The sequence below is a fragment of the Cucurbita maxima genome, unplaced genomic scaffold (genome assembly GCF_002738345.1).
Source record: "Cucurbita maxima cultivar Rimu unplaced genomic scaffold, Cmax_1.0 Cma_Scf00008, whole genome shotgun sequence".
In the NCBI taxonomy this organism is placed as follows: Eukaryota; Viridiplantae; Streptophyta; class Magnoliopsida; order Cucurbitales; family Cucurbitaceae; genus Cucurbita; species Cucurbita maxima.
Window position 1 is genome coordinate 753171 of NW_019272024.1, and position 23705 is coordinate 776875.

The window sequence follows — 23705 nt, forward strand, 5'->3', positions numbered from 1 at the left end:
TTAATGCAGCTCTTGAAATAACACACAATAAATAAATAAATAAATGTTATTAAAAAAGATTAACGGGCCAGAACTGGAAGTCGGTCGTATAATGCGGAGCCCAAGTAGTTGGAGGCCCAAATGGAAACCCATCTTAAGAGGCCCATTAAAAGTTTAGACATTACAGTTACGAGGCTTCGGTACTTGAAGAGAGCCCCATTTTTCGAGTTAGTTATTTTTAAATTCATTTTTATTCAAAAGTATTTAATTATTTAAACAAGTGGTAGTAGAATGTAGGGATTGGATAGAATTACGGAATTTTCAGACGTGTCAGAACCCAATTGGATCTTTGTTCTTTTACTCTGTTTAAATTATAATAATTTTAGTTTATAAATGGATATAATTTAAAATTTCTTTAAAAAATAGTGAAACTAAGTGCATCCAAATATATATATAAAAAAGGTTACCACATGGGTGCATCCAAATAATTTTCTTATAAAGTTTTCTATAATATCAATCACATACAAAACCAATGTAAATAATAATAATAATAAAAAGATTATCATAGTAATCCAAGTTCCCAAAAAAATTTAGAACAAGCAATCCCCAAAAGGCCATGTGTACGTCCTTAAGCAAACTCTTAATCGATTTAAAGGTCAACCTTATAACGTAACATCACCTACCATCAAATAAATAAATAAAAAACTAAAACAATAATTAAATTAGTAGTCAATGAAACAGTAAGTATAGTTTTAAAATAATTGTATTTTTTAAAAAATAAGTAGTAGTATAAAGTAAATTAGTATTTAATTAAGTTATGCTCGTATTCGTAAATGAATAGTAAATTATTGTATTTAAGTTACCAGTACTATGATTCTTTTTTTCTTCAAAATTATAGAAAACATGGAACAAAAAGCACTTTGTGACGTCCAACTTCAAGTATCAGAACATAAGAAATATATATATATATATATATTAAAAAAAAAAAAAAAGTGGTTTTCGTGGATGGAAAGAAATTGTAATGACTTTAGGTGTATATTGATTTTGAAGAAAGTGCAGAACTTGAGTGGGTTTGAATTTTGGGTGAAAAAAAGGGCATATGGATTGGGATTATGGCACCGGTAAATATGGGTTACTAATACAGCTAATCTTGCTAAACAAGATCCTTAAGATCCTCTTTGTTTTCCTCAAAAATCGTCTACCACTTTCTATTATACTCCCTGCATGAATTTGAGTTCATACTAACATTTCGTCAATGTCAACTGTAATTAACGGCTGGCGGCCGATCTTGTGGGCATAAACGGCGGCTGAAATGATATTTAAGAAGGATTTCATTCTCCAATGTCCTCTACGTCCTTCCCCCTTACTTAGCTTTACAAGTATTGGCATGGATTTTAAGGATACAAAGGCCTTTTCCAATTCCTCCCGACGATATTATCCCACATGGATCCTCGTTTTAATCGTCGTCCTTTTGCAAATTTACCTAATCTTCACCACCACTTGCTTCGTTCCACTCTCCCCTGCCACCGCTAGAGAAGGCGACCAACTCTCTAACACAGCTGCTGGAGACCCATGCAGCTCCGGGAGAGTGTTCGTTTACGACCTGCCTCCCATTTTCAACAAACAACTATTGGAAAATTGCGAGGCCTTAGACCCATGGACCTCCCGCTGTGATGACGTGTCCAACGGTGGGTTCGGCCGGCTTGCGACGGAGCTCGTTGGCGTTGTTCCCGGTGGTCTAGCTCCGACGTGGTATTGGTCGGAGCAGTACATGTTGGAACCGATTATACATAATCGGATTCTTAACCATAAGTGTAGAACGTTAGAGCCGGAATCAGCTACGGCCTTCTACATACCGTTTTATGCTGGTCTCTCCATCGGACGGTTCCTATGGCAGAATCACACTACTTCCGATCGTGATCGGGATTCTGAGAAGTTGATTAAGTGGGTCCAGGATCAGCCGTATTGGAATAGATCGAACGGTGGAGATCATTTCATCACGCTGGGACGGCTGACTTGGGACTTTAAACGGTGGGGGAATAACGAGTGGGGGTCCAGTTTTGCGTTCATGCCAGGGATGAAAAACGTGGCGAGGTTGATCGTGGAAAGAGAACCGTCCGATCCATTGGATATCGGTGTACCTTTCCCCACAGGATTCCACCCTAGATCTGACGCTCACGTGTTAAATTGGCAAAGCTTCGTTCGTGAACGTAACAGAACAAATCTCTTCTGCTTCGCCGGCGGAACAAGACATGGAATAAAGAATGACTTTAGAGTGCTTTTACTGAGTTACTGCATCAACGAATCGGCCGGTGGGTGCCGAGCCGTGAAGTGCACTGCGAACCGTTGCGCGAGTGGGGACTCGGCGGTTCTGGAAACGTTTCTGGACTCGGATTTCTGTTTGCAGCCGAAAGGCGATTCGTATTCGAGAAAATCGGTGTTTGATTGCATGTTGGCCGGTTCGATTCCGGTTATTTTCTGGGAGAGAACCGCTTACGGGCAATACGAGTGGTTCTTGCCGGACGAGGCGGGGAGTTACTCTGTTTTTATCGATCAGAAGGAGGTGAGAAATGGGTCGGCATCCATTAGAGGAGTGCTCGAGAAAATTAGTAGAGAGAGAGTGAGGAAGATGAGAGAGAAAGTGATTGAAACGATACCAAAATTAGTTTACGCGAGTGCTCCCGAGGGCCTGGAAACTATCAAGGATGCTTTTGATATCGCCCTCCATGGCATCTTTCAAAGATTCAAGTTATGAATATCTTTATGTTATTCCCGTTTTGTTTACATATAATATTTCAAAAATATATTATTTATGGAAAATATATTAAATATTATACTTTAATATATTTTTTAATAATTTAATTTATAATATATTTTATTTTATTTTCAATATTTAATTAATTTATATTGTTTTTATAATTAGATATTAGCAGTCAGTTATATCCCATTCAAAATTTATCCATATCAATCAGAACATACTTTCAATCCAATTCTATTTCTCATTTTTAACATTTTTTTTCTTTCATTCAATGGTCTTCATTTGATGGCTGATGTGGCATTTTGTTGGCTCAAATGGGAGAATTTGCTTTTCTTGTTTAGGTAATTTATTCAATTTTTTTTTTAATAAAAGTAGAATGTTAATATATAAAATTATGTATTTATGTAATTTTTTAAAATCAATTAAATTTATAATTTAATTTTAAACATATGCTTGAACGTTTGAATTTAAATATTTAAGAGTTGTTGTAAAATAAATAATAAAAACATAATTATTAAATTACACAAATTAATTCTAGAAAACTTATAAAAAAAAAAAATCATTTATTTGAACAGCTCATACAAAATTGATTTATTTGTCCTTCTCAACCTAATAATCCAACCGTCCGATCAGATTTTTCTTTTTACCGGTCCTTTGAACACACCTTATGCCCTATCCATTCGGGTTTCCCTCTCAATTCTTTCACAGACGTTTGCTGCCGCCTCTGTTTCAGCTGAAGAGTCTTAGTCGAGGTTGTGGTCGGCTGTGGCGTTGTTGTTCTGGAAAGGATTGAGGAATAAGGAGGAGGAGGAGGCGGTGAGAGGTGATTTTGCCGAGGAAGAAGCAGAAGGCGAGTTCGCGGCCGCCGCCGCTCTGGCTCGCTCCAGTTTCTAGCCCGGTAACACTATATTGTCTCTTCCATTATTCACTACGATTACTGAATAAAAGTGAAGACTCTGACAGAGCTTTAAAATGGAAAACCAAGGGGTATGCCCAACAGAAACAGACCGCTGCGGTTCGAATCGGTCTGGGATTAAGCCGCTTGGTTCGACTGATTCGACCTATGATTGGCAACCCTAGAAGGGTCGAGGAAGAACTGATTTTCTTCAAATTCTAATGTTTATTTCTGTATCAATGCCCCGACCTATCCTCTTTTGTTGGATAGAAAATCTCTTGAATTTTGAGGTAAAAATTTTGGTTTTTGTATGTTAAAGTCTACTTATATGCATTTGAAGCGTTCGTTCTTCTCCTCTTTTTTTTTTTTTTTTTGGCAGAAATGTGATTATGGTTATGTTTCAGAAGTGTTTGCTTCCATTTGAGAAATGGGTACTATCGCTTTTGCAAAATCTTTAAACCAACTGTTTGAGCTGACAATGGGAAGGCATGGCTATTATTTATCTAGAATTCCTGTCATTAGACGATTCAGAACTCAATATCTTGCATTTATCCCTTCCTCGAACCCGTTTTGCTCTGATTCTACCCAGAACAACCCCAATCAAATTGAACAGGTTACTAGTCATCAGGAAGTAACATCGAGCACCACCAGGAACCAACATCCTAACCATCCAGAACCTTTGTGCCATGAGTTGGTTCAAAAGCTTAGAATTTTACTTCAACAGGAGCGCACGGGTGCTGCCAAGAGGCTCATTAAGTCTATAATTCTTTCCAAATCTCCTTTCTCATCACCTTGTGATCTCATTGCACTTTTTTCTGTCCATTCTCCCAACTTGAAGCATGTCTTTTCAAATATGTTGTTAATGGCGTTTTTGGATCTTAAAATGCTTGATGATGCCATAAGATTATGTACCTCAATGAAGGAAAATGGCGTTGTTCCTGCTGTGGCTACCCTCAGTGTTTTATTTAAACTTTTGATGTCTTCAAAAGAGTTCAGAAAAACGCTCGACTTCTTTTCTGAACTTGTTGAATCTGGTATTCGACCAGATAGTTTCATGTATGGTAAGGCAGTTGAGGCGTCAATAAAACTAGGGGAGACGAACAGAGCCTTTGATTTGATGTGTTGCATGAAGAAGATAGGGATTAATCCTACTGTGTTTGTGTCTAATGTGCTAATTTCTAGTCTTTGCAAAGAGAAGAAGCTGATCGATGCACAGAAGATGTTTGATGAAATGATCAATACAAATTTGTCTCCGAATTCGGTTACTTACAATACCATTATCAATGGATATTGTAAGGTGGGAAAACTGGATAAAGCTTTTAGTTTGAAAGAGAGGATGAAGCAAGAAAATTTGGAACCTAATCTTGTAACATACAATTCTTTGCTAAGTGGACTCTGTCAGGCAAAGCAGATGGAGGAAGCAAAAAAGCTATTGCGTGAGATGGAAACTTATGGGTTTGCACCTGATGGATTTACTTATAGCATACTTTTTGATGGGTATCTGAGGTCTGGTGATGATGAAGCCTCAATAGTTCTGTATGAAGAAACAGTGAAGAAAGGGGTGAGAATAAATAAATATACTTGTTGTATTTTGTTGAATGGGTTATGTAAAGATGGGAAGGTGGAAAAAGCAGAGGAGATTCTGATGAAACTAATGATGGATGGACTGGTTCCGGATGAAATCCTTTTCAATGTACTAGTGGATGGTTACTGTCGAAAAGGAATTATCGACGGTGCTATATCAACCATCCAACGGATGGAAAATCAAGGCTTAACACCCAATTGTATCACTTTTAATTCGTTGATCAATAAATTTTGTGAAATGAAGGAGATGGACAAGGCAGAGGAATGGCTGAGGAAGATGATAGCGAGGGAAGTTTGCCCTAGCATCGAAACGTATAACATCCTTCTTGATGGTTATGGACGGGGTTGTTTTTTTAATAGATGCTTCCAAGTTCTTGAAGAAATGGAAAGCAAAGGAATAAAGGCAAATGTGGTAAGCTATGGAACTCTTATCAATTGTCTCTGCAAGGGTGGTAGATTTGTTGAAGCTGAAGTAATTTTTGCTGACATGGATGGTAAAGGAGTTCTTCCAAATGCTCAAATTTATAATATGCTGATTGATTGTAAGTGCACATTAGGGAAAATGCAAGATGCTTTCAAGATTTTTGATGAAATGATTGATAGGAACATTACCCCGACCCTTTCGACGCACAACTCACTTATCAATGGACTCTGCAAGAAAGGAAGGGTGATTGAAGCAGAAGAATTAGTCAACCAAATTACAAACAGTGGTCTTACACCTGATGTGATTACATACAACTCCCTTATCCTTGGGCATTGTAGTTCTGGGAACCCCCAAAAAGGTCTCGAGATATATGAAACGTTGAAAAAACAAGGCATCAATCCTACATTAATAACGTATCATGTTTTACTATCTGGATGTAGCAAGGTTGGTTTAGATACGGTAGAGAAACTGTTTGACGAAATGTTACTCATGGATCTTGCTCCAGATAGAGTTGTTTATAATGCAATGATTTATTGCTACATAGAGAACGGAGATGTTCAAAAGGCATTTGTTTTGTACAAAAAGATGATCGATGAAAGAGTCGAACTAGACAAGATGACATATAACAGCTTGATTTTAGGATGCTTGAGAGATGGTAAGGTTACAGAAGTAAGGAAACTTGTTGATGATATGAAGGCTAGAGGGTTGAGTCCTAAGGGTGACACTTACAATATCCTAGTGAAGGGACTTTGTGAACTTGGTGATTATGGCGAGGCACATGTATGGTATAAAGAAATGTTCAAAAACCATTTTTTGTTAAATGCCTCCGTTTGCAATCAACTCATTGATGGTCTTAAGAGAGAGGGGAGGTTTCAAGAAGCCCATCTTATTTTGTCTGAGATGCATGTCAAAGGACTGAATGTCTGGAATATGAGTAATCAACCTGCTGCATCTATATGACCATGTGATATGAGGAATCTGCGAACACATTTGGCTATCACTGCATTGAAAAACGTTTCTGCAGTTGGCCTATCTTGCCATGGTTCATGGTCACAGCTATTTTGTCATGATCGTTTGTACTCGACTTTTTAAAGTTGATGATGCAGCTATCGTCATGAGTGAGTTGGTAAGCAGGGTCCTCTTCATAGCTTGTTTTTGTGCCGACTAGTAAACCGTAACGTTTATTTATTTATTTATTTTTTTCCTGTGAGTCAGACAACTGAGCTGTATAGGCTTCCTGCTGTGGCGTTTTACTTGTTTCTGCTTCGGTAAGGCCATATGTCTAATTTTCTACGTCCTGGTTACTGATTGATTCGTTTTCATTCTACGTTGATGTACCTTGCTGTTCATTGAGTCATTTATCAATTCATCTACCTTACCTTTATTATAAGAAAAACAGTTCTTAGATTGATTAATGATGTCTTTGAGCCAACATGCATCATTCATTGTGACTGAACATATGTGGAGCATCTCTCATGTATTCCGTTAAATTTGATTCGTTCTAGTGTTTGATTTTTTGAAGGGATTGCAGATTGTGTTTTTGCATCTAAATCATAGTTGGCCAAAGGAATTGCGGATGAGTTTAGATTTTATACGAAGTTTTGTGTTTGTCAGTCCTCTATACATCTGTCCTATATCCATCCAAATGTTAACATTGTAGCTTACGTTCTTGTGACATCTTGTTTTCCAGCCAAAAGTGAAATTACAACAGTGGGGGAGGAAAGCCCAATCTCGTCAAACAAAGGTTACAGAAAGCTCATTAGCGTACGACGATGTCTTTTCCAGCCCAAGGTGCCACCATGTTGGGGCTCTTCAACTGAGATCCTCCAGAGTCCAAAAAGGGCATTGAGGAGCTGGAAAAGGTAAAACTTCCATCAAAAGGAACTGAAAATAGAAATCCAAATGGAGTTTCTGGCGAAGCACATTGTCGAATGCAAGGCCGATAAATTGGAGTTTAGGGTTTAGATTCAATGGAATTTACTGCAATTTTTTTAAACTTATTTTCTTTGCGAGAATGTTACTGTCTTAAATATTTTATAAAATTAGATGAATAATGATAATAAAAAAACAATAATTTCTTTTTCTTTTTTCAAATTTAAATGAGTATGGTAAAACAAAATCTAATTATAATTTCCAAATTAAAACTAAATATGCGAATAATTATCATTAAAAGTTTATAGTATTTTGATCCTAATCATTGTCTAATAAAAATGTACAATATACATCAAGAGGGGAATAGAAGAAGATTGAAAAAAAGAAATACATATATATTTTTCCATTTTCATGAGGCAGTGAAATTGTTGGAGGCAAAGAAGGCTTTGGCAGTCATTTCTCTTTCAAATCTCCAAATATAATTCAACCCCACAAGCAATTCTGTAATGGCGGCTTCTGTCTTGTCTTTGTTAGCAAAATAAAGCGTCTGCAAAAGCATTACATTGGTCTTTGGTGCCATGTAATTTTGCTGCTCAAAGCTCCTTTCACTTTGCCATTTTATCATGTTTTGTGACAATGGCGACAGCCACCCCAATATCCTCCCCATTGCCTCCCTCCATTCTCCCGCCAACGACGGATCGCTCGCTATGAACCCAACCCCTCTCAACCGTGCTCTCAACGACGACCGAATGCTCTTCGGTAGCATCGAGTAAAGGTCGTCTCTCGCGTCCACGCCAACTAGTTGCGGAGCCTTGATCATTTTATCCATCACTATGATCAGGTTGGAGTAATGCAGGGCTAACCCCGCCGCTCCCAATGTGGTCGGGGGAGGCTTTAAAAGTTTCGAATTGGGTTCAAACAATGCATTTTTTCCATTGTCGTTTAAGTTCTTGAGCGGGTGGACAGCGGCAGAGGCGGAGAGGCTACGTGGGAGAGAAGATGGGGTTTGAGCAATACCAAAAACAACCTTAAGTCTTGCTAGAGTTGTGAAAATTGAGGTTGCTAGAATTAAAATCACCTTGTCGAATGTTCTGTTCCACAGGGATTTCTCTTTTAGATACTTTACTTCTTGTCTTTGGCATAAGATCTTGTGTCGGAGATCGAGGATCTTTTGCTCTTTGAGAGAGGTCTCTAATGGTGAACTCTTCTCTTGATCACATAACTCTAAATTTGCCACTGCTTTTCTTAACCCATTTTCCATTATTGAAATCTCATTCATTTCTCTATGAAGAGCTGCAGTGAATGTAACTAATCTCTCAATCCTCTTGTTCCTGCACTCCATTTCTTTCTCGCTCACAATCTGAAAATCAAAATGCAACATTCATCAATTAAAAAAAAAAAAAAACAGAGAAAACTATGAAACCCATTGTTAGAAGCAGAACGTGAAGATTTAGAGTAAAGATTTAGAATTTAGCTGTAATTTAACGAACCCAATTGTGAAGATCGCGGCCCGAGTCGGCGAAGTCGTGGAAGAAGCGATGGAAGGATCGAAGATGGGCGTGGTGACATTTAATGGTCAAGCGGGAAACAGAGTTGGCGAGGAGGCGAAGATTTTCGGTCATTTCAGCGCAAGCGAGGCCGAGGAGGAACGTCTCGTCGTTAGAGACAAACTTAAGGACACCTTCGAGAGAAATAGATTCTCGGAGACGAAGAATGTTGTGGTCGGAGAGGGAGTGCCATAGATGCAAAAGCTTGGACATGAGGCCAGCAATCTCGAAGGCCAAAACGCCGAGGTTTGGCGATTTCTTAGACGACGTGGGTTTGGTGTTGAGGATAGTTGAAGTTCGAACCACATCGAATTTGTTGGAGACGGCGGTCTTGACCTTAATTAGCCAAGTCTCGAGGGCCATATTGATTTGGTTTGGTTAATGTGGAGGAAGAAGGATTTGAAGAGCGGGCTTAGATAGATAGATGATGATAACAGTGGGGGAGATTTTAGGCAGAGGGAATTTAGCGCTGTTAAAGCTCGTGGGCTGTTTTCATCGCCATCTTTATTACTAATAAGAAAAAGGGAACGATTTTTTTTTTTTTTTTTTTTATTTATGGAATTTCCCATTCCCTAAGCTTCCCTACTTTTTTTATTATTATTATTAAATTAAATTAGAGTAACATTTCTCACCTTCACCTATTATAGAATACCCGTTCTAATTTGACAAATAAGTTCAGATATTAATTTGATTAATCGTGTATTTTATTTATTTACAAGATTTAGTCTATTTTTAGGTATTAGTTAATAGTTTGTATCCATTTAAACGTAGTAAACCGAAGGAAATTTCTTATCAAAAAATAATAAGTTGTGGACAATTTAAACGTATGATCGAGTTTCGGGTCATGTTTACAAGAAAGTGTTTTACGACCTTGAAGGTGGGCGACCAATAACTTTGAGCTTAGGGGGTTATCCTAAATCTTTGGCCTTTACGACCTTGAAGGTCATTCTTAAGCGAATCACTTGAGGTGACCAACTTGAAATAATAATGCTAAACAATCTTAGGGTAATTATTTCATTTTCGGTCTCTAATTTAAAAATATAAAATTAATTTTTTGTTTCTCTATAAAAATTTAAAATATTTACGTGAATAGGAATAATTGATAATTATGGAATTATGAAACGTAACACATATAAATGTGTATATATATATATATGAGTAAAATGTACGGAGTGAGAGTAAGAGAAATTACAGTCACGCACGCGGGTAGCGCGTGTCGAGTTTTAAATAAAGGCTACTTTGTCTTGTAGTGGGTTCAACCCAACACACGCTTGGGATGAGCGTGGGGAGAACAATTATACCACTCATTTCTTTTTCTTTTTTCCTTTTTCCTTTTTTGGGATGTGTTTTTATCAAAATTTAATACTTTTTTCTTTTATCATTAAAATAATAAATAATAGCTATCTCCAAGTCGGCAAAGATTTATTTAATTTAATTTTACTTTATTTTGCAGAGGATGTTAACCTGTCTAAAAGGAAACCGAAGGCCGCGTCGTTATTGGTTTGGCTTCTTCCCTTTGTTAATTTTCATGTATGAATTCTCTCTTTTAGTTTCTTTGAAATTAATTATTAGCATGCATTTCATAACCATTATTCATTGAAAATTTTAATGTGAAAATTTTAATTGAAATAAATAGTAAGGAAAATAATGGTTTGTAATTGATCTATCATCCGGCATCATTTGTTGCTATGGTCGCGACAAAGAGATTCTTCTAAAACATGTTTCTATTCTTTCGATAGGATGTTTAATTTCAAGCTTCTTAACTTGAACATAACACGACGACAATTCACTACAATTATTAGTCAATTTTTAACATGAGATAAAGGTATCTCGAATCTAGTTGGAATAATATCATGATTATTATTTTTTATGAAATAAACATCTAATAACTTTAATGCCAAACAAACATGATTGAATAGATTTCGAATAATTTTTCGTTTGATTTGATTACCATTTAACCGGGGCTACAAGGGTTTGTTTTGAAAATTTGGTTAAGAATTCAAATATTTTGGTACAAAAATAAATTAATTTTAGTTCAAACAAGAAAAACCCGAAGATTTCAACCTCGGACCGGTTGGTTCGAGGTGTAGATGGGAATCAAAGGTTTAGTTTAATAGGAGAGAAAAGTAGTGGGTACTATAAGGTTTGTTTTTTGAGCTGTGGTTGAGCTTTTACCTATCAATGGAACAACAGTGGAAGATTTCCTTGTTGAGTTGTCGGTGAATGAATAGGCAAAACCTCCTTCAACCTCTCCTTATCTCTCTCTACCCTTCACCTCGTTCTCTCTCTCTTACCCTACCTTGTTTGTTACCCATGAAATTGACTATTCAATTTGCTTTTTTTACGCCTTACCCATATGAATGTGAAAGCAAAAATGATAAAGATAAGGAACCACTACAAGGAGAGTAAGATTCGGATTACTTTGTTGATCGAATATCTCAAGGCAAGAACATTGTTTGAGATTCGAATCACTCCACAAGCAAGATCGATCATGTCTAGTTTGAATGATTCTTGTTGATCAAATATCTCAAACACTTGTTTGAGATTCGAATCACTCCACAAGCAAGATTGATCATGTCGAGCTTGAATGATTCTACATGCAACCTAAACTACATAGAATTGCAAAGAAACTTAGTCATTGGCTAAAAAAGAGCACAAATGCTTCTTTTACTATATTTTTCAAGTCTGCTTACAAATACAATATACATGGTTTTATATAGCTTCAAAATAAAACTACTTAAGGTGGAAATTTATAGGTTTGAATTTCACATATTATTTAGAATCATGATTTCATTATTCAAATTTTGATACATATAAAAACTTCGAGAAAAAAATCAAATTATATTACTAAACTTACAAGTAATTATATTATTTTAAAAAATATTGTCGAGGATTATTGAGAAGCTCACGTTGAACTTCATTTAACTTAATATATAAAGAAATCTTATACGCGAAAGTTGAAAAAAAGACCTAAATTGATGGAGAAAAACTTATAGGAAATCAAGAATGGGATGAGAGATTTGATAGAAGAATTGTGGGCAAAGGAAGGCCTCCCCCATGCATTGCCCATGTGTTTCCATTGTAAAAAAAACCTACCAACTTGGAAGGAGGGTCGAATACGGCCACTTGTCGACTTGTGATTGGTTCCACTTATTGAGTTGCAAAATCGGAATGGAATCATTTTAATTAAACACACTTTGTTTTAAGCAATCTCTTGAAATTCCAAGCATGGGAGACTTTGTGTTCCTTATTGGTTCATTTAATGTTTAGTTAATTCATGGAGGTGTGTGGTAATTGACTTGTGACAAATTGCTAACCTCTTGGACTTTGGTTTTTATAATATTGAGGCCAAAACTTGTCTTTTTCTATGAATTCAATGTACAAATTACATATATATTTTAACTATCAAATTGTACGGTGATACCTTCTTTAAAATTGCAATGCATAAACTCAAAATATTTTAAAAATAATATATATATATATACTTTGTGTTAGGAATCAAGACTATGATATTGTTTAGCATAATAAGTTCTCATGGCTTTGCTTTGGGCTTTCCAAAATGCATCATCACAATGAAGATAGTATTACTCTCTTGTAAACTAACTAACGTAGAATTGGGGTTAGAGGCGTGCGGAATGATCTAGATGGTGGAGGGGTGAGGGCGTCGGCAGGACCAGGCGCGCACGCACGCACACATTAAACATGGCTCGACAAGACAAGATCGATCATCTTCTTGCTTTTAGCTTTAAATTTTAAATAATGGGTGCATGACCTAATCATCCATGTCTATTTTGGGAGAGGAGGTGATGATTCTCCTCTCTCATCTTAACCCATTTAACTAAAAGGGAGACATTATTCATTGGTTGATTTTTCTTAATAAATAATTATTTAATATGGTTAGAATTTAATCATTCTTGAATAATTAAATTACAAATTTAGTGTGCCTATTTACTTTTTAAACTTAGATATTTTAAAATTCATTTGTGTAGTATAGACGTCTTCCCAAGAGATTTAAATGAGGAAAATAGAAGGCTATTATTTCTTTTGATCCCACATCAAACCAACATTCATTTTGCCTCTAGTTGGCTTTGATAGTGACAGAAGTGTGCAATGCTAAGATTCCCACTACATTTTGACCCTAAGATTACCAAAACAATTTCTATTATTGCATATACTTTTGGAAGATGAGGAGTAGAAGAAGGGGAGAGAGGGGGTAATCGCTATTGAACATAAATTGAGGAGGCATTGTCCCACTTTAACAAGACATGGCCACAAGATAATGGCCAAAAAGAAGAAACACATTACGAACATACCCAATGACATTATGCTTCGCCATAGATATATGTAAGGATGACCAATGCGTACGTGTGGCATCATCATTTTAAGCGCACAATTATTCCCCTTACACAAGTGCTTCAGGTCCTACTCAACAAGCAAATTCTTCCCCTAATTTACCTGTTTTTAATGAAACTGTCATTTCAAATAAAACTAGAAAAAGTTAACTCACCGCTGAAATGGAAATCGTTATATGATTGTTCTTAGGGTAATGATGGTTACCTTAGAGCAACGGCGCAAGTTCAAGCCATGTTTATGCATGTTGAGCCTATATCAGCTAAGAAAATGCCACCAAAGAAACCCATTCGGGCAAAAAGGAGAAGGAAAGGAAGAAATGACAGATGGTTTCACAGAGGACGACGCAACAATCACATTCAACTTTCAGAAGAAGTACTAAGATGTCAAAAAGATGCGGTTGCTTCATGTTCCAAACTCTATCCAAATTGACTAGATGCAAAGAATTAAGCACGCAAACTTGTACAGTTTAAGTTTTTGGCTAGTGACTAGAAAGTGGCCAGAGACAATGCATTCACTCAATGGCTGAATCAGAATGATGCTTTTATAAACTTTGGAAATGACAAACATGGTCGTTTCTGATACATGGACCTGTTCTTACGTCGGTCCACTAAAGTTGGTCCCTTTCACCATGGCAATCATATCGTATCCATATCCACTAATACCAAATTCAACAAGAGTAATAGACAAGTTCTCAGCTTATTCAAGAAAATGAGAAACGCTGTTCAGATTGTTCATTTCAATATGTTAAACACAAGAGAACAAAAAGAAGTAGGCAGTGGGGAAGCACTTAATGGGGATCATGTTTATTAAGATATATCTAAAATGCACTCATTATCATTACATCTACATCCACTTACTCGATAATGCATAAGGGCCCAGCTTAACAATAATCTCTCAAGTCAAACAATAATTCAAATTTAAAATATTCATATCTACCGCAGTTGATCAAGTAAAGTTTGACAAATTGCTAAGACTTTTCATTACTATTCAACCCCATGTATTAAGAAGCATAAATGAACCAAAGGTAAAATTTTAAATACTAGGATTGAAAAGTAATCGGGGATGGCTTGCAAAGATTAAATTAAGAATCTTATGCATTAAATATAGGGGTTATTATTCACTTTTCAGCTTGTCCAAAAAAAAGCCACAGTAAGAGAACTATGCCCTGCAAGCAAGTTGAGACCACTAAAATGTAGCGTACCATACCAGCACTCCACAAGTTCGAACAATAGCCAGTTCAAAATGAATCTGATAATGTTGAGCGGCAGGTGCTGATTAAACAGGCAAATCGCTATACAACCAATGGATTCACGAGGGTCCAAGTCATATGAGTTTCATTTGGGCGTTCCTTTGTGAGGATTCCATCCACGAAGATATGAAAATTGCATCACATCTTCCAACACAATCCATCTACTTATAACTGAAAGTTGCATCCTTGTCCACCTGCGAACAATGAAAACGTATTGGTGGAGTATATCATCAAGTCCAGAGGGTGCTACAAATCACAAAAAAAACAACTTAAAACCTACGGTTTTTTCGATCTCTTTCGCTTTCTCATCATCAAAGCCAAGGGTGGCCAAGATCTTGCGTCCTGCCGATTCCTCTGACCAAATAGCAAGAAGCAAATGACCTGTAGTTATTTCTCCAGATTGGCCTGCATATAAGACCTTAGGTTCAATCAAGGAAGACTGCCACAAACAAAAGACCTAACAGAATGCACATAGGTGATATCGTTCTAGTCAAAATCTACAATCAAGAAGTTGAAACATACTTGTGCACATTTGTACATGCTTTGTGAACAACTAGATAATCCTTCTTCAATAAAATGGCCAAAAGGTCGGCGAAAATCTTTGCAAGCGAGTGTTTCATGCTAAATGAAAAAATGAACACTTTACAACTAAGTCTTTCTTTCGGGTAGGCAAAGACAACTTCTAACCTCTTTGATGAAAGAAGCAGCAACCATGAAATTGCAGCGAGCATAGAAATATATTCTTTTTTTAATATTGGTGTGTCCAAACAAGTTTGCACATACCTTAACTATTCTCAATTATTCACATGAGACGATTGTTTTACCCTACTACATTTGATTGACTCATACGATGACCACCATAACTTGAACTCATTCTATCTAAGCCCTTAACTATTTACATAACCCTTATTGACCACTAGACTAACATATGGTAGCTAGCTGCATTAAGCATAATTCTAAAAGCATTTATTCACTTTTCTATTGTGGTAAGCATGATCGGGAAATCATTTATTCACTATCCTAACCGTGGAAGAATTATCTGATTACTTTCCAATCAAGCTTGTTAAGGAGACCGTGATAAAAGCACGCCTAACCTCCTGTCATCTGATTTCTTTACTTTCCAATCAAGCTGTTAAGAATTATCTGATTTCTTTACAACTAAAATGCATGCATAGAGCTTTCAGTAGAAAACTCAAGTATTATCACTCACTTTCAGGCTAAATAAGAATCAAATTGGCTGCACGAAGGAAGAATGATCTCACCAGACTTTAACTTCTCTGCAACAGCCCAATCAAGTGCCCTCTGCGCAGATTCAGTCAATGGAGGGTGCTCTGGGCTGAAGAAATACATGTCAGATTTTCCAAGTAGCTTTACAGTTTCTTCTCTTACCTTGAAAAGTGTAATTCCGTTAGCCCTTAAGAATCTGGCAGCAATATTTGTTCCTGAAAAGAATATGAAGAAATATATGTCGAAAAAATTAAAGATGGCAACCAAAGGGTATATGCAACTATAGTTTATCATTTCTTAATCCTATCTCCTTTTAATGAACAAGGTTGAAAATTATCGATTTAACTTCACCATGAGTACTACCAGCTATTAAGCCTAAGGCCATACAAAAAGCATGGTGCCAGTAGCCCAAGGCTACTGTCAAAGATAGGTTACTCATATTCATCATATAACAGGAGCTGACATGAACATAAGCTTCCTTGTCGAATTCTTTAACATAAACTAAGTCTTTCAAAACAGTTCCGTAGTTGCACATGAGAGACATCATATGACAATGGAAGATATCATGAAATGATGCTGGAAAGGGAAGCAGCCACATTTGAAAGTGATCATCATGTGCTAACTCCTCAGGAAATGATCTTGATTTTAGCATTATTTTCCTTAAAGAAGGGACCAAGATTCATATAGTCCTGTAATTTAACTGCATTCAACTAAACTAAATCAATAAGCAAGTCTAAATTTAAATGTAAAAAATAAATGACCTCAGAGATGGAACGACTACCAACCCTCGATTAAAATTCCCATTAACAAAGCTTCTGTGCCTGTATTTGGATATTTTAGTTTCCTTGCTTCCAATTCTGCCATTGCAAATGACTTTATTGCTCTGGCTGACCATCTTATACATAACAAATTCAACAAACAATTAACACCACTGTCATTTCTGCATTAATCGACAATCTAATGTGGAAAAGGATAAGTCCTATAACAAATGATTCAACAGCTATGATATGCTGACATGCTCGAAAACCAATTTGTATTGATGAGAAAAAATCGTACAACCAAAAAGAGAAAGATATGAAGTCATTCAATGATGAGCATCGAGTAAGAGGTCATACATTGGCCACGCTAGATTATGGCTTAACATATCAGCAAATAGTTTCAAATGCACAAAGACTAAAATTAATTTCAAAGCTCCAGACAGGCGCTTAAAGACTAAAATTGAAGTCTTAAAACTACCTGAATAATCATCATCCCACATTAAATTTCAAAACGATTAGTTAAATTAGAAAATAATATTCACGCGTTATGAGGGCAGGCAACAAAAACTCCAATTAAAACCACTTAAGCTCGACGCGTACATCAGAACGTCTCTAATTGAATGGGGGAAAATTTGTGGGGTTAAACTTACTTCGGGAGTTTATCTGGGGAAACGCCCTCCGGTTTCCTGCAATATAAGACCAAATTTTAGCTATGAGGACTTGAAAAAGAATCAGTCGGTGAAGCAAGAGAGGCAATCAAATCTTACGAAGCCGGGAGGCTAAACGATACAATGGCAGTGGTGGCACGGCGGGTGGACTTCGAGATGGAATGGGTGGCATTAGAACGCTCAATTGCGAGGTTGAGCTGGATTAGAGGGCTGACGGGAAGGAATAGAGTTTTGGGTTCTAAAGAGTAACAATTAGATTGAGCCGGAAGGGAACATGGGACTAGGGAAAGCGAAAGAGAATTCATGCGAGTTGCCGCCATTAGAAGCCAAGGAAAGCTCAATTTTGGAGGAGATTGAAATCAGGTCCCGAGGGAGTTGATACTAGCTTGGAACAAAGATGCCTTTAGTGGGCTCTGGCTCTGGATAAACCTTTTGGAAGTTAAAAAAAGATAATAATAATAAAATAAAAAAAACCAAAATACAGTAACTAAAATAATATCTAAATGAAAAATAGTACTTAACCTAAGTGGATCGTGGCTAAAAAAAATAGTATTTTGTTTCAATAGCATTATTTAATTTTTAAATATTGCAATAATAGTTTTAGGATCAAAAAAAAAAAAAAAAATTAAACCGAGTATTCTCCAATTTGATTCATTATATTTTAAAACATGTCGATTATAAAGAGATTTTCACACTGTTACAAAGAATATTTCGTTTCTCTTCCCAATCAACTTAGATCTCACTGTTAATGTATGAATATAAACTATTATTTATATTTATAAACTTTGTGTTGAGGATTATTGGGAATGAGTACCACATTTATAGAGGATTATGGGATTACAAGTGAGTGAATATTATTTCTATTGGAACAGGGCTTTTTGGGAGGTGGTGTGGAGAGTCTAATTCCTAACACTTTTTCTCTTTTATTTTGTCTCACCTCAAAGTCTCAAGAACATCGTCTTAAAAGAGAATTCATGGTACAAGGTTCTCTTTCGGAGTATGTTTTCATGATCTATATGGTCGTCACCCTCATGATGGACGATGGATGTATAGATAGCAAAAACCATGCAGTAGCTACCACAGTGGAGGCCATTTCCATTGCCACCATCTTCGCAAAACACGCAATGAGAGGTCTAGTGTGTTGTAGGGATGGGACATGGTGGCTGTATTCTCCAGGTAAATAACGCCCTGATGCCCATGGTTGTGCAACCAGGCTCCTCACATGAAAATCCATTCTCCTGTTATTGCTGACATCCATCTCGTGTCCTAATTTTAACTTTCTTTATCACCAAATGTTTTAATTTTGGCCCACGGAATAGATATGACTTCCCAGATGTCAATTTTATTTTGAACACTAAACTCACTGCTTCACTAACCTAATCAATCATCACCCTACATTACATACTTATAAGCTTTTGGGCTGAGGGTTGGATTTAACCCCTTAATTTTCTTCAAGCATCATGACTGCGCCCAACAATGACTCCAATTGAATGGGAGGAAATGTGAGTATAAGCTTACTTTGGGGGTTTCTTGGGGGAAGCACCAACTGGGTTCTTGCCAAACCAGACAAAACCGTGTAGAACCTAGGCAATAGTAGTCAGTATACAATGCTTTATTACGAGATTGTATTAAGGATTATTGAGATGGAGTCTCGTATTACTAATTAAGAGAATGATCATGAATTTATAAATTAGAATTTATCTCTACGAGCAAAATCACAAAAACAACTTATATTTAAAATAGATAATATCATAGAAATTCATGATTTCTAACCCAACAGGGTAATAATATATTCAAGAGTAAAAAATTATGGTACTAGAGTTCAACTCTTTTTAATTTTGAAAATGTGTGGGAGGAGGGAAGAAGAAACAAGAAAGCAATTGGAACCAATCTTTTTCTCTCTCTTGGGTTTTCCCTCTAGGAAAGTTTGAATTCAAATTCAGTTGGTCTATGGGGCTTCATTTAATATCCACTTTTACAACGGCCCCTTTTCCTTTCAACGTCTCTTTCTCCCTTCAAATTGCCCTTTACCATACTCCTCTTCCAAGGTTCACAATTCAATCGCTACATTCGTCTTCTCTCAAATCATTCCTCCAATCCTTCACCGGATTGCTTCTATCTACTTCAGGTTCACTTTCAAATCCTCGTCTACCACATATGGATGTTCTTTTAATTTCTTGATAATCCAGCATGACCCATTAGGTTAATTCGCTTCAATCATGTTCTTTTAGTAGTTCGAACACATTGAGCTGATTTGTACATAACTTTTTCCATGTGCTTGGCGAGTGCAAGTAGAAATGGGTTCAATCATTTCGTCTCGAATTTTGTTGGTTATGCGGAATTTGACTGTCCCATTTCCGTTCTTAGCAAATATTTTAACAAATTGTAATTTGATGCTGTAGACAATTTGGGGTTCTTGAAATTTGATTCCTTTGTTAGTATGTTTCTCTAATTGTTGTTTATTGTAGATTTGGCCTTGTTTCGTGAAATCTCTTCATGATGTCTGTCACTCAAAATGATCCACTTCTGCAAGTGGAAACCACGTGTGGTTCACTTCTTTATGAACTTCAGGTTTGTCTCGAACTTCAATCTCTTTGTTGATGCTTATCTTATTCTGTACATAACATTTTTGAATATCAGATAATATGGGATGAAGTTGGTGAATGTGAAGCTGAAAGAGATAGAATGTTGCTTGAGCTTGAACGAGAGTGTTTAGAGGTTTACAGAAGGAAAGTTGATCAAGCAAACCATTCCAGAGCTTATCTGAGACAAGCGATTGCAGATTCTGAAGCGCAACTTGCTGCCATCTGTTCTGCATTGGGAGAGCCGCCAGTTCATATAAGACAGGTAAGTGGAGGAGTAGCAGATTCAAACAACTTCAATTTCACTTCTGCAAACTCTGAAGTTATTGGTTTATGATTTCCCCTTCCAGTCTGATCAAAAGGCTGTGAGCTTGAAAGATGAACACGAGCAAATTCTTCCCCAACTGGATGAAATGCGGAAGCGCAAATCCGAGAGAAGCAATCAATTTCTTGTTGTCCTAGAGGAAATACAAAAGATTTCAGATGAGTTAAATGGGTATGAACATTCAGTGTCAAAGATATTGTTGGATGAAACTGATCTGTCGTTGAAGAAGCTTGATGAATTGAACAGACAGCTTCATGCACTCCAGCAAGAGAAGGTTGGTTAATTGTGTTAAAAAATTCTAACCTGTAATTAATTTGAACACTATTCTGATTAATGAACTTATTTCTTGTTATAGAGTGATCGGATGAAGCTGGTTTATACACACATGCGTGCTTTGGATTCGCTTTGTTTAGTCCTGGGTATGGATTCCAAACAGATAGCCATTGAAGTTCATCCAACTTTGGGTGATTTTGAAGCACCAACAAATATAACTATCAACACCATCGAGAAGTTGGCTGCAATGATTGAAAAACTGCGAGAGATCAAAATTCAAAGAATGCAGAAGGTAAAACGTTTCTCTGGTCTTCAAATCTTAGTAATGCAATGGTTCTGTAGTAACCCTTTATTCATGCAGCTTCAAGATCTTGTTCATACATTGCTAGACCTGTGGAACCTAATGGATACTCCAGCTGAAGAACAACAGATGTTTCAAAATATAACTTGCAACATCGCAGCTTCAGAACACGAAATTATTGAACCTGATGCTCTCTCTGTTGACGTTATCACATATGTGAGTGATTTGGAATAAGGAAGATTTGTGTCATTATTTTACTTTAGTTTTGACTTGTATTCGTCATGATTGTGTCATGCAGGTTGAAGGAGAAGTCTCCAGATTGGATGAGTTGAAGTCGAGCAGAATGAAAGAACTTGTGCTCAAGAAGAGATTGGAGCTAGAAGAGATGTGTATGAAGCTGCATATGCTACCAGCAGAAGATTCTGCTATTGAATATGTTATTGATGCAATAGATTGTGGTATATTACGGTCATGAACTTCATTGTGCTAACGTTTATTTATATGGCTTTGTTGTTCCATTCTTATTCTGTGCGTTTATCTTTCCAATGCAGGAACTCTGGACCCTGCTTGTGTCCTTGAACAAATTGAAAATCAAATCCTTAAGGTCAAAGAAGAAGCTTTTGACAGGAACGAGATCCTTGAGAAAGTGGACCGATGGTTGGCTGCATGCGAAGAGGAGTGCTGGCTTGAGGAGTATAATAGGGTTACTCTCTGAACTCTCCCATAATTTATCCCTTCAAGATGTATGGTGAGATTTCACTCTCACGTCTATTGGAGAGGGAAACGAAACATTTTTTATAAGGATGTGGAAACCTCTTCATATCATATGCGTTTTAAATATTTGCTAGTGGTGTACATGTACGTACATGGCCGGCACACATATATCTTGATCACACACCATCATACTGCTAAATACATTTTCATTTTGAGTTTTTTTTTTCTAACTTGTTCAGGATGAAAACCGGTATAATGCGGGAAGAGGAGCTCATCTTACTCTTAAACGTGCTGAGAAGGCTCGGGCATTGGTTAACAAACTTCCAGGTAAACACTATCGGCTCGGGCATTGTAATTTCCATTTTTGACTATCTTTTTCGTGTAGCTTAGTGATTAAATCCTTGCAGGAATGGTTAATGCTTTGACTTCAAAAACCATGTCATGGGAAAAGGAAAGAGGCATTGAATTCACCTATGATGGCGTAAGTACATTTTGATGAATGGTTCATGCATGATTTATACGAGTGCTATTAATTGTCCCATATGTGTAGGTTCGCCTTCTCTCAATGCTTGAAGAGTACAAAATTTTAAGACAAGAGAAAGAGCAAGAACTCCGCAGGCAGCGGGTAAGATCTTTCAAATTTACCAGCTTTTGGACATTTTCATGTTTAAAATGCATCCCTCTTGATGATTGCTGTCATTTCAATTTTACCCTTTAGGACCAGAAGAAACTCCAGGGGCAGCTAATGGCCGAACAGGAGGCACTTTATGGGTCAAAGCCTAGCCCATCAAAGCCTCAGAGTGTGAAAAAAGGTCCTAGAATGTCTACTGGCGGTGCTGGTGCTGCTGGCAGTCGGAGATTTTCCCTTGGAGGAGCATTGCTTCAAACTCCGAAGCCTGATCCTCATAAAGGCCTCCGACCAGGCAGAAAAAGTGATAGAGGACACCAAAACAACCAAACTTTTCACCTTGATGAGGGATTTGTTGAAGCTTTATCTGCTGCTGGTATGACTCTTAACTGACAAGCTTCTTGCCAATTCTGTCCTGGTTGATATGGATTGTTGTCTAGAGATGATAGCATTTTTTCCCTGAATGGTTGAATTCCCATGTGTTTTAAAGGTAGGAGAGGCTTGGATGTTCCTGGTCTCCCTGTAAAGAAGCATTCATCAAGTGTCGACGCTAGTGAAGCAGAATCACCAATGGTGGTTCGAAAGCCTTTTGCTCCCGTTCCTATTGCTGGCGCGCTTTTCTCCAACTCAATGAATTCGTCGAATTCATTGAATGATCTCAGTGAGAAGTTGCAGAAAGTGAATCTGTCCTCCAAGACACCTATAAAGACAATTTCAATATCAGAGGAAGATATCAGGACACCAAAGATGATGCCTATCCCAGTGCCATCCACACCTTCTACCGTGTCAGTTCCAATGCAGACAGCCATAACACCAGCTCCTCCACGGCCCATTGATCTTACTGCTCGCATTAGTGAGGACATTTCTGAAGTCATTGAATACTCGTTTGAGGAAAGAAGAGCTGGCTTTGCGCTTCCCAAACCGCCGCTGCTCATCAAGTCAATGATACAAGTTTGATACAGTACAACGAAATTTCTTGTTTCCTCTTTCCAAAGTCAATTCTAATTGGCTCTTACCGGATTTGTGTACATAAAACCCTGTATTGAAGGGTTAAGTCCTCAGTCCTCACTTGTGCTGGTTTAATGTAATATTGTGCTTGATAATTGGTACATTGGAGGAGTCCATTAGGCTTCTCTATGATTCTTGCTATCTAGTGATTGTTTCAAGATTAACCATGGCCGCCATTGGCTAGCTAATAGGTCGAGCAGCATCGTAAGAGCCCAAATGATAGCCTTTATAGACTTGGTTCCCTTTTTTGTATCAACACATTGCTGAATTTGAGTGAAGGTTTTGAATTTATTTTCGAGGCTTTTTATGTACCTGTTGGATGATGAAAGTCCCACATCGACTAATTTAGAGAATGATCATGGGTTTATAAGTGAGAAATACTAACTTTGGTATGAGGCCTTTTGGAGAAGCCCAAAGCAAAGCCATGAGAGTTTATGTTCAAAGTGGACAATATCATACCATTGTGAAGAGTATAATAGTTCCATCTTTGTATTATTTCTAATTTTTACATCTTCCAATTTCATTTTATTTTAACCTAAACGAAAATTTATGTAAAAAAT

The 23705-nt window shown here is 37.0% G+C and overlaps 5 protein-coding genes across 7 annotated transcripts; 3 read left to right on the forward strand and 2 right to left on the reverse strand.

Moving 5' to 3' along the window:
• Positions 1-1203: 1203 nt before the first annotated feature.
• LOC111483189 (xyloglucan galactosyltransferase XLT2-like) lies at positions 1204-2734 on the forward strand. Its single transcript, XM_023129341.1, has one exon. It carries the CDS (start codon positions 1292-1294, stop codon positions 2732-2734), a length of 1443 nt encoding a protein of 480 aa, XP_022985109.1. The 5' UTR covers positions 1204-1291.
• A 637-nt stretch (positions 2735-3371) lies between these two features.
• LOC111482583 (pentatricopeptide repeat-containing protein At5g12100, mitochondrial) lies at positions 3372-7660 on the forward strand. Of its 3 annotated transcripts, XM_023128424.1 has the most exons (5): positions 3372-3635; positions 3723-3922; positions 4012-6766; positions 6856-6908; positions 7331-7374. In XM_023128424.1, exon 3 carries the CDS (start codon positions 4060-4062, stop codon positions 6598-6600), a length of 2541 nt encoding a protein of 846 aa, XP_022984192.1. In that variant the 5' UTR covers positions 3372-3635; positions 3723-3922; positions 4012-4059; the 3' UTR covers positions 6601-6766; positions 6856-6908; positions 7331-7374. The 3 variants fall into 3 exon arrangements, with proteins under 3 accessions (XP_022984192.1, XP_022984191.1, XP_022984193.1); XM_023128423.1 differs by having other exon boundaries at positions 3372-3922; XM_023128425.1 differs by lacking the exon at positions 6856-6908 and having other exon boundaries at positions 3372-3922; positions 7331-7660.
• A 148-nt stretch (positions 7661-7808) lies between these two features.
• Positions 7809-9552, reverse strand: LOC111482585. The gene is made up of 3 exons (XM_023128427.1): positions 9003-9552; positions 7930-8872; positions 7809-7872 (listed from the first exon to the last, which is right to left on the reverse strand). The coding sequence occupies exons 1-3, from the start codon at positions 9420-9422 to the stop codon at positions 7865-7867; spliced, it is 1371 nt and encodes a 456-aa protein (XP_022984195.1). The 5' UTR covers positions 9423-9552; the 3' UTR covers positions 7809-7864.
• A 4923-nt stretch (positions 9553-14475) lies between these two features.
• On the reverse strand, positions 14476-17726 carry LOC111482587 (ATP-dependent Clp protease ATP-binding subunit CLPT1, chloroplastic-like). Its single transcript, XM_023128429.1, has 6 exons — positions 17414-17726; positions 17297-17332; positions 16674-16783; positions 15924-16103; positions 14942-15066; positions 14476-14855 (listed from the first exon to the last, which is right to left on the reverse strand). The coding sequence occupies exons 1-6, from the start codon at positions 17632-17634 to the stop codon at positions 14823-14825; spliced, it is 705 nt and encodes a 234-aa protein (XP_022984197.1). The 5' UTR covers positions 17635-17726; the 3' UTR covers positions 14476-14822.
• A 1566-nt stretch (positions 17727-19292) lies between these two features.
• LOC111482584 (65-kDa microtubule-associated protein 3-like) lies at positions 19293-23305 on the forward strand. Its single transcript, XM_023128426.1, has 13 exons — positions 19293-19442; positions 19783-19885; positions 19955-20161; positions 20247-20495; positions 20577-20786; positions 20856-21011; positions 21094-21253; positions 21347-21498; positions 21749-21836; positions 21917-21990; positions 22060-22134; positions 22228-22513; positions 22628-23305. The coding sequence occupies exons 2-13, from the start codon at positions 19811-19813 to the stop codon at positions 23092-23094; spliced, it is 2199 nt and encodes a 732-aa protein (XP_022984194.1). The 5' UTR covers positions 19293-19442; positions 19783-19810; the 3' UTR covers positions 23095-23305.
• Positions 23306-23705: the final 400 nt, after the last annotated feature.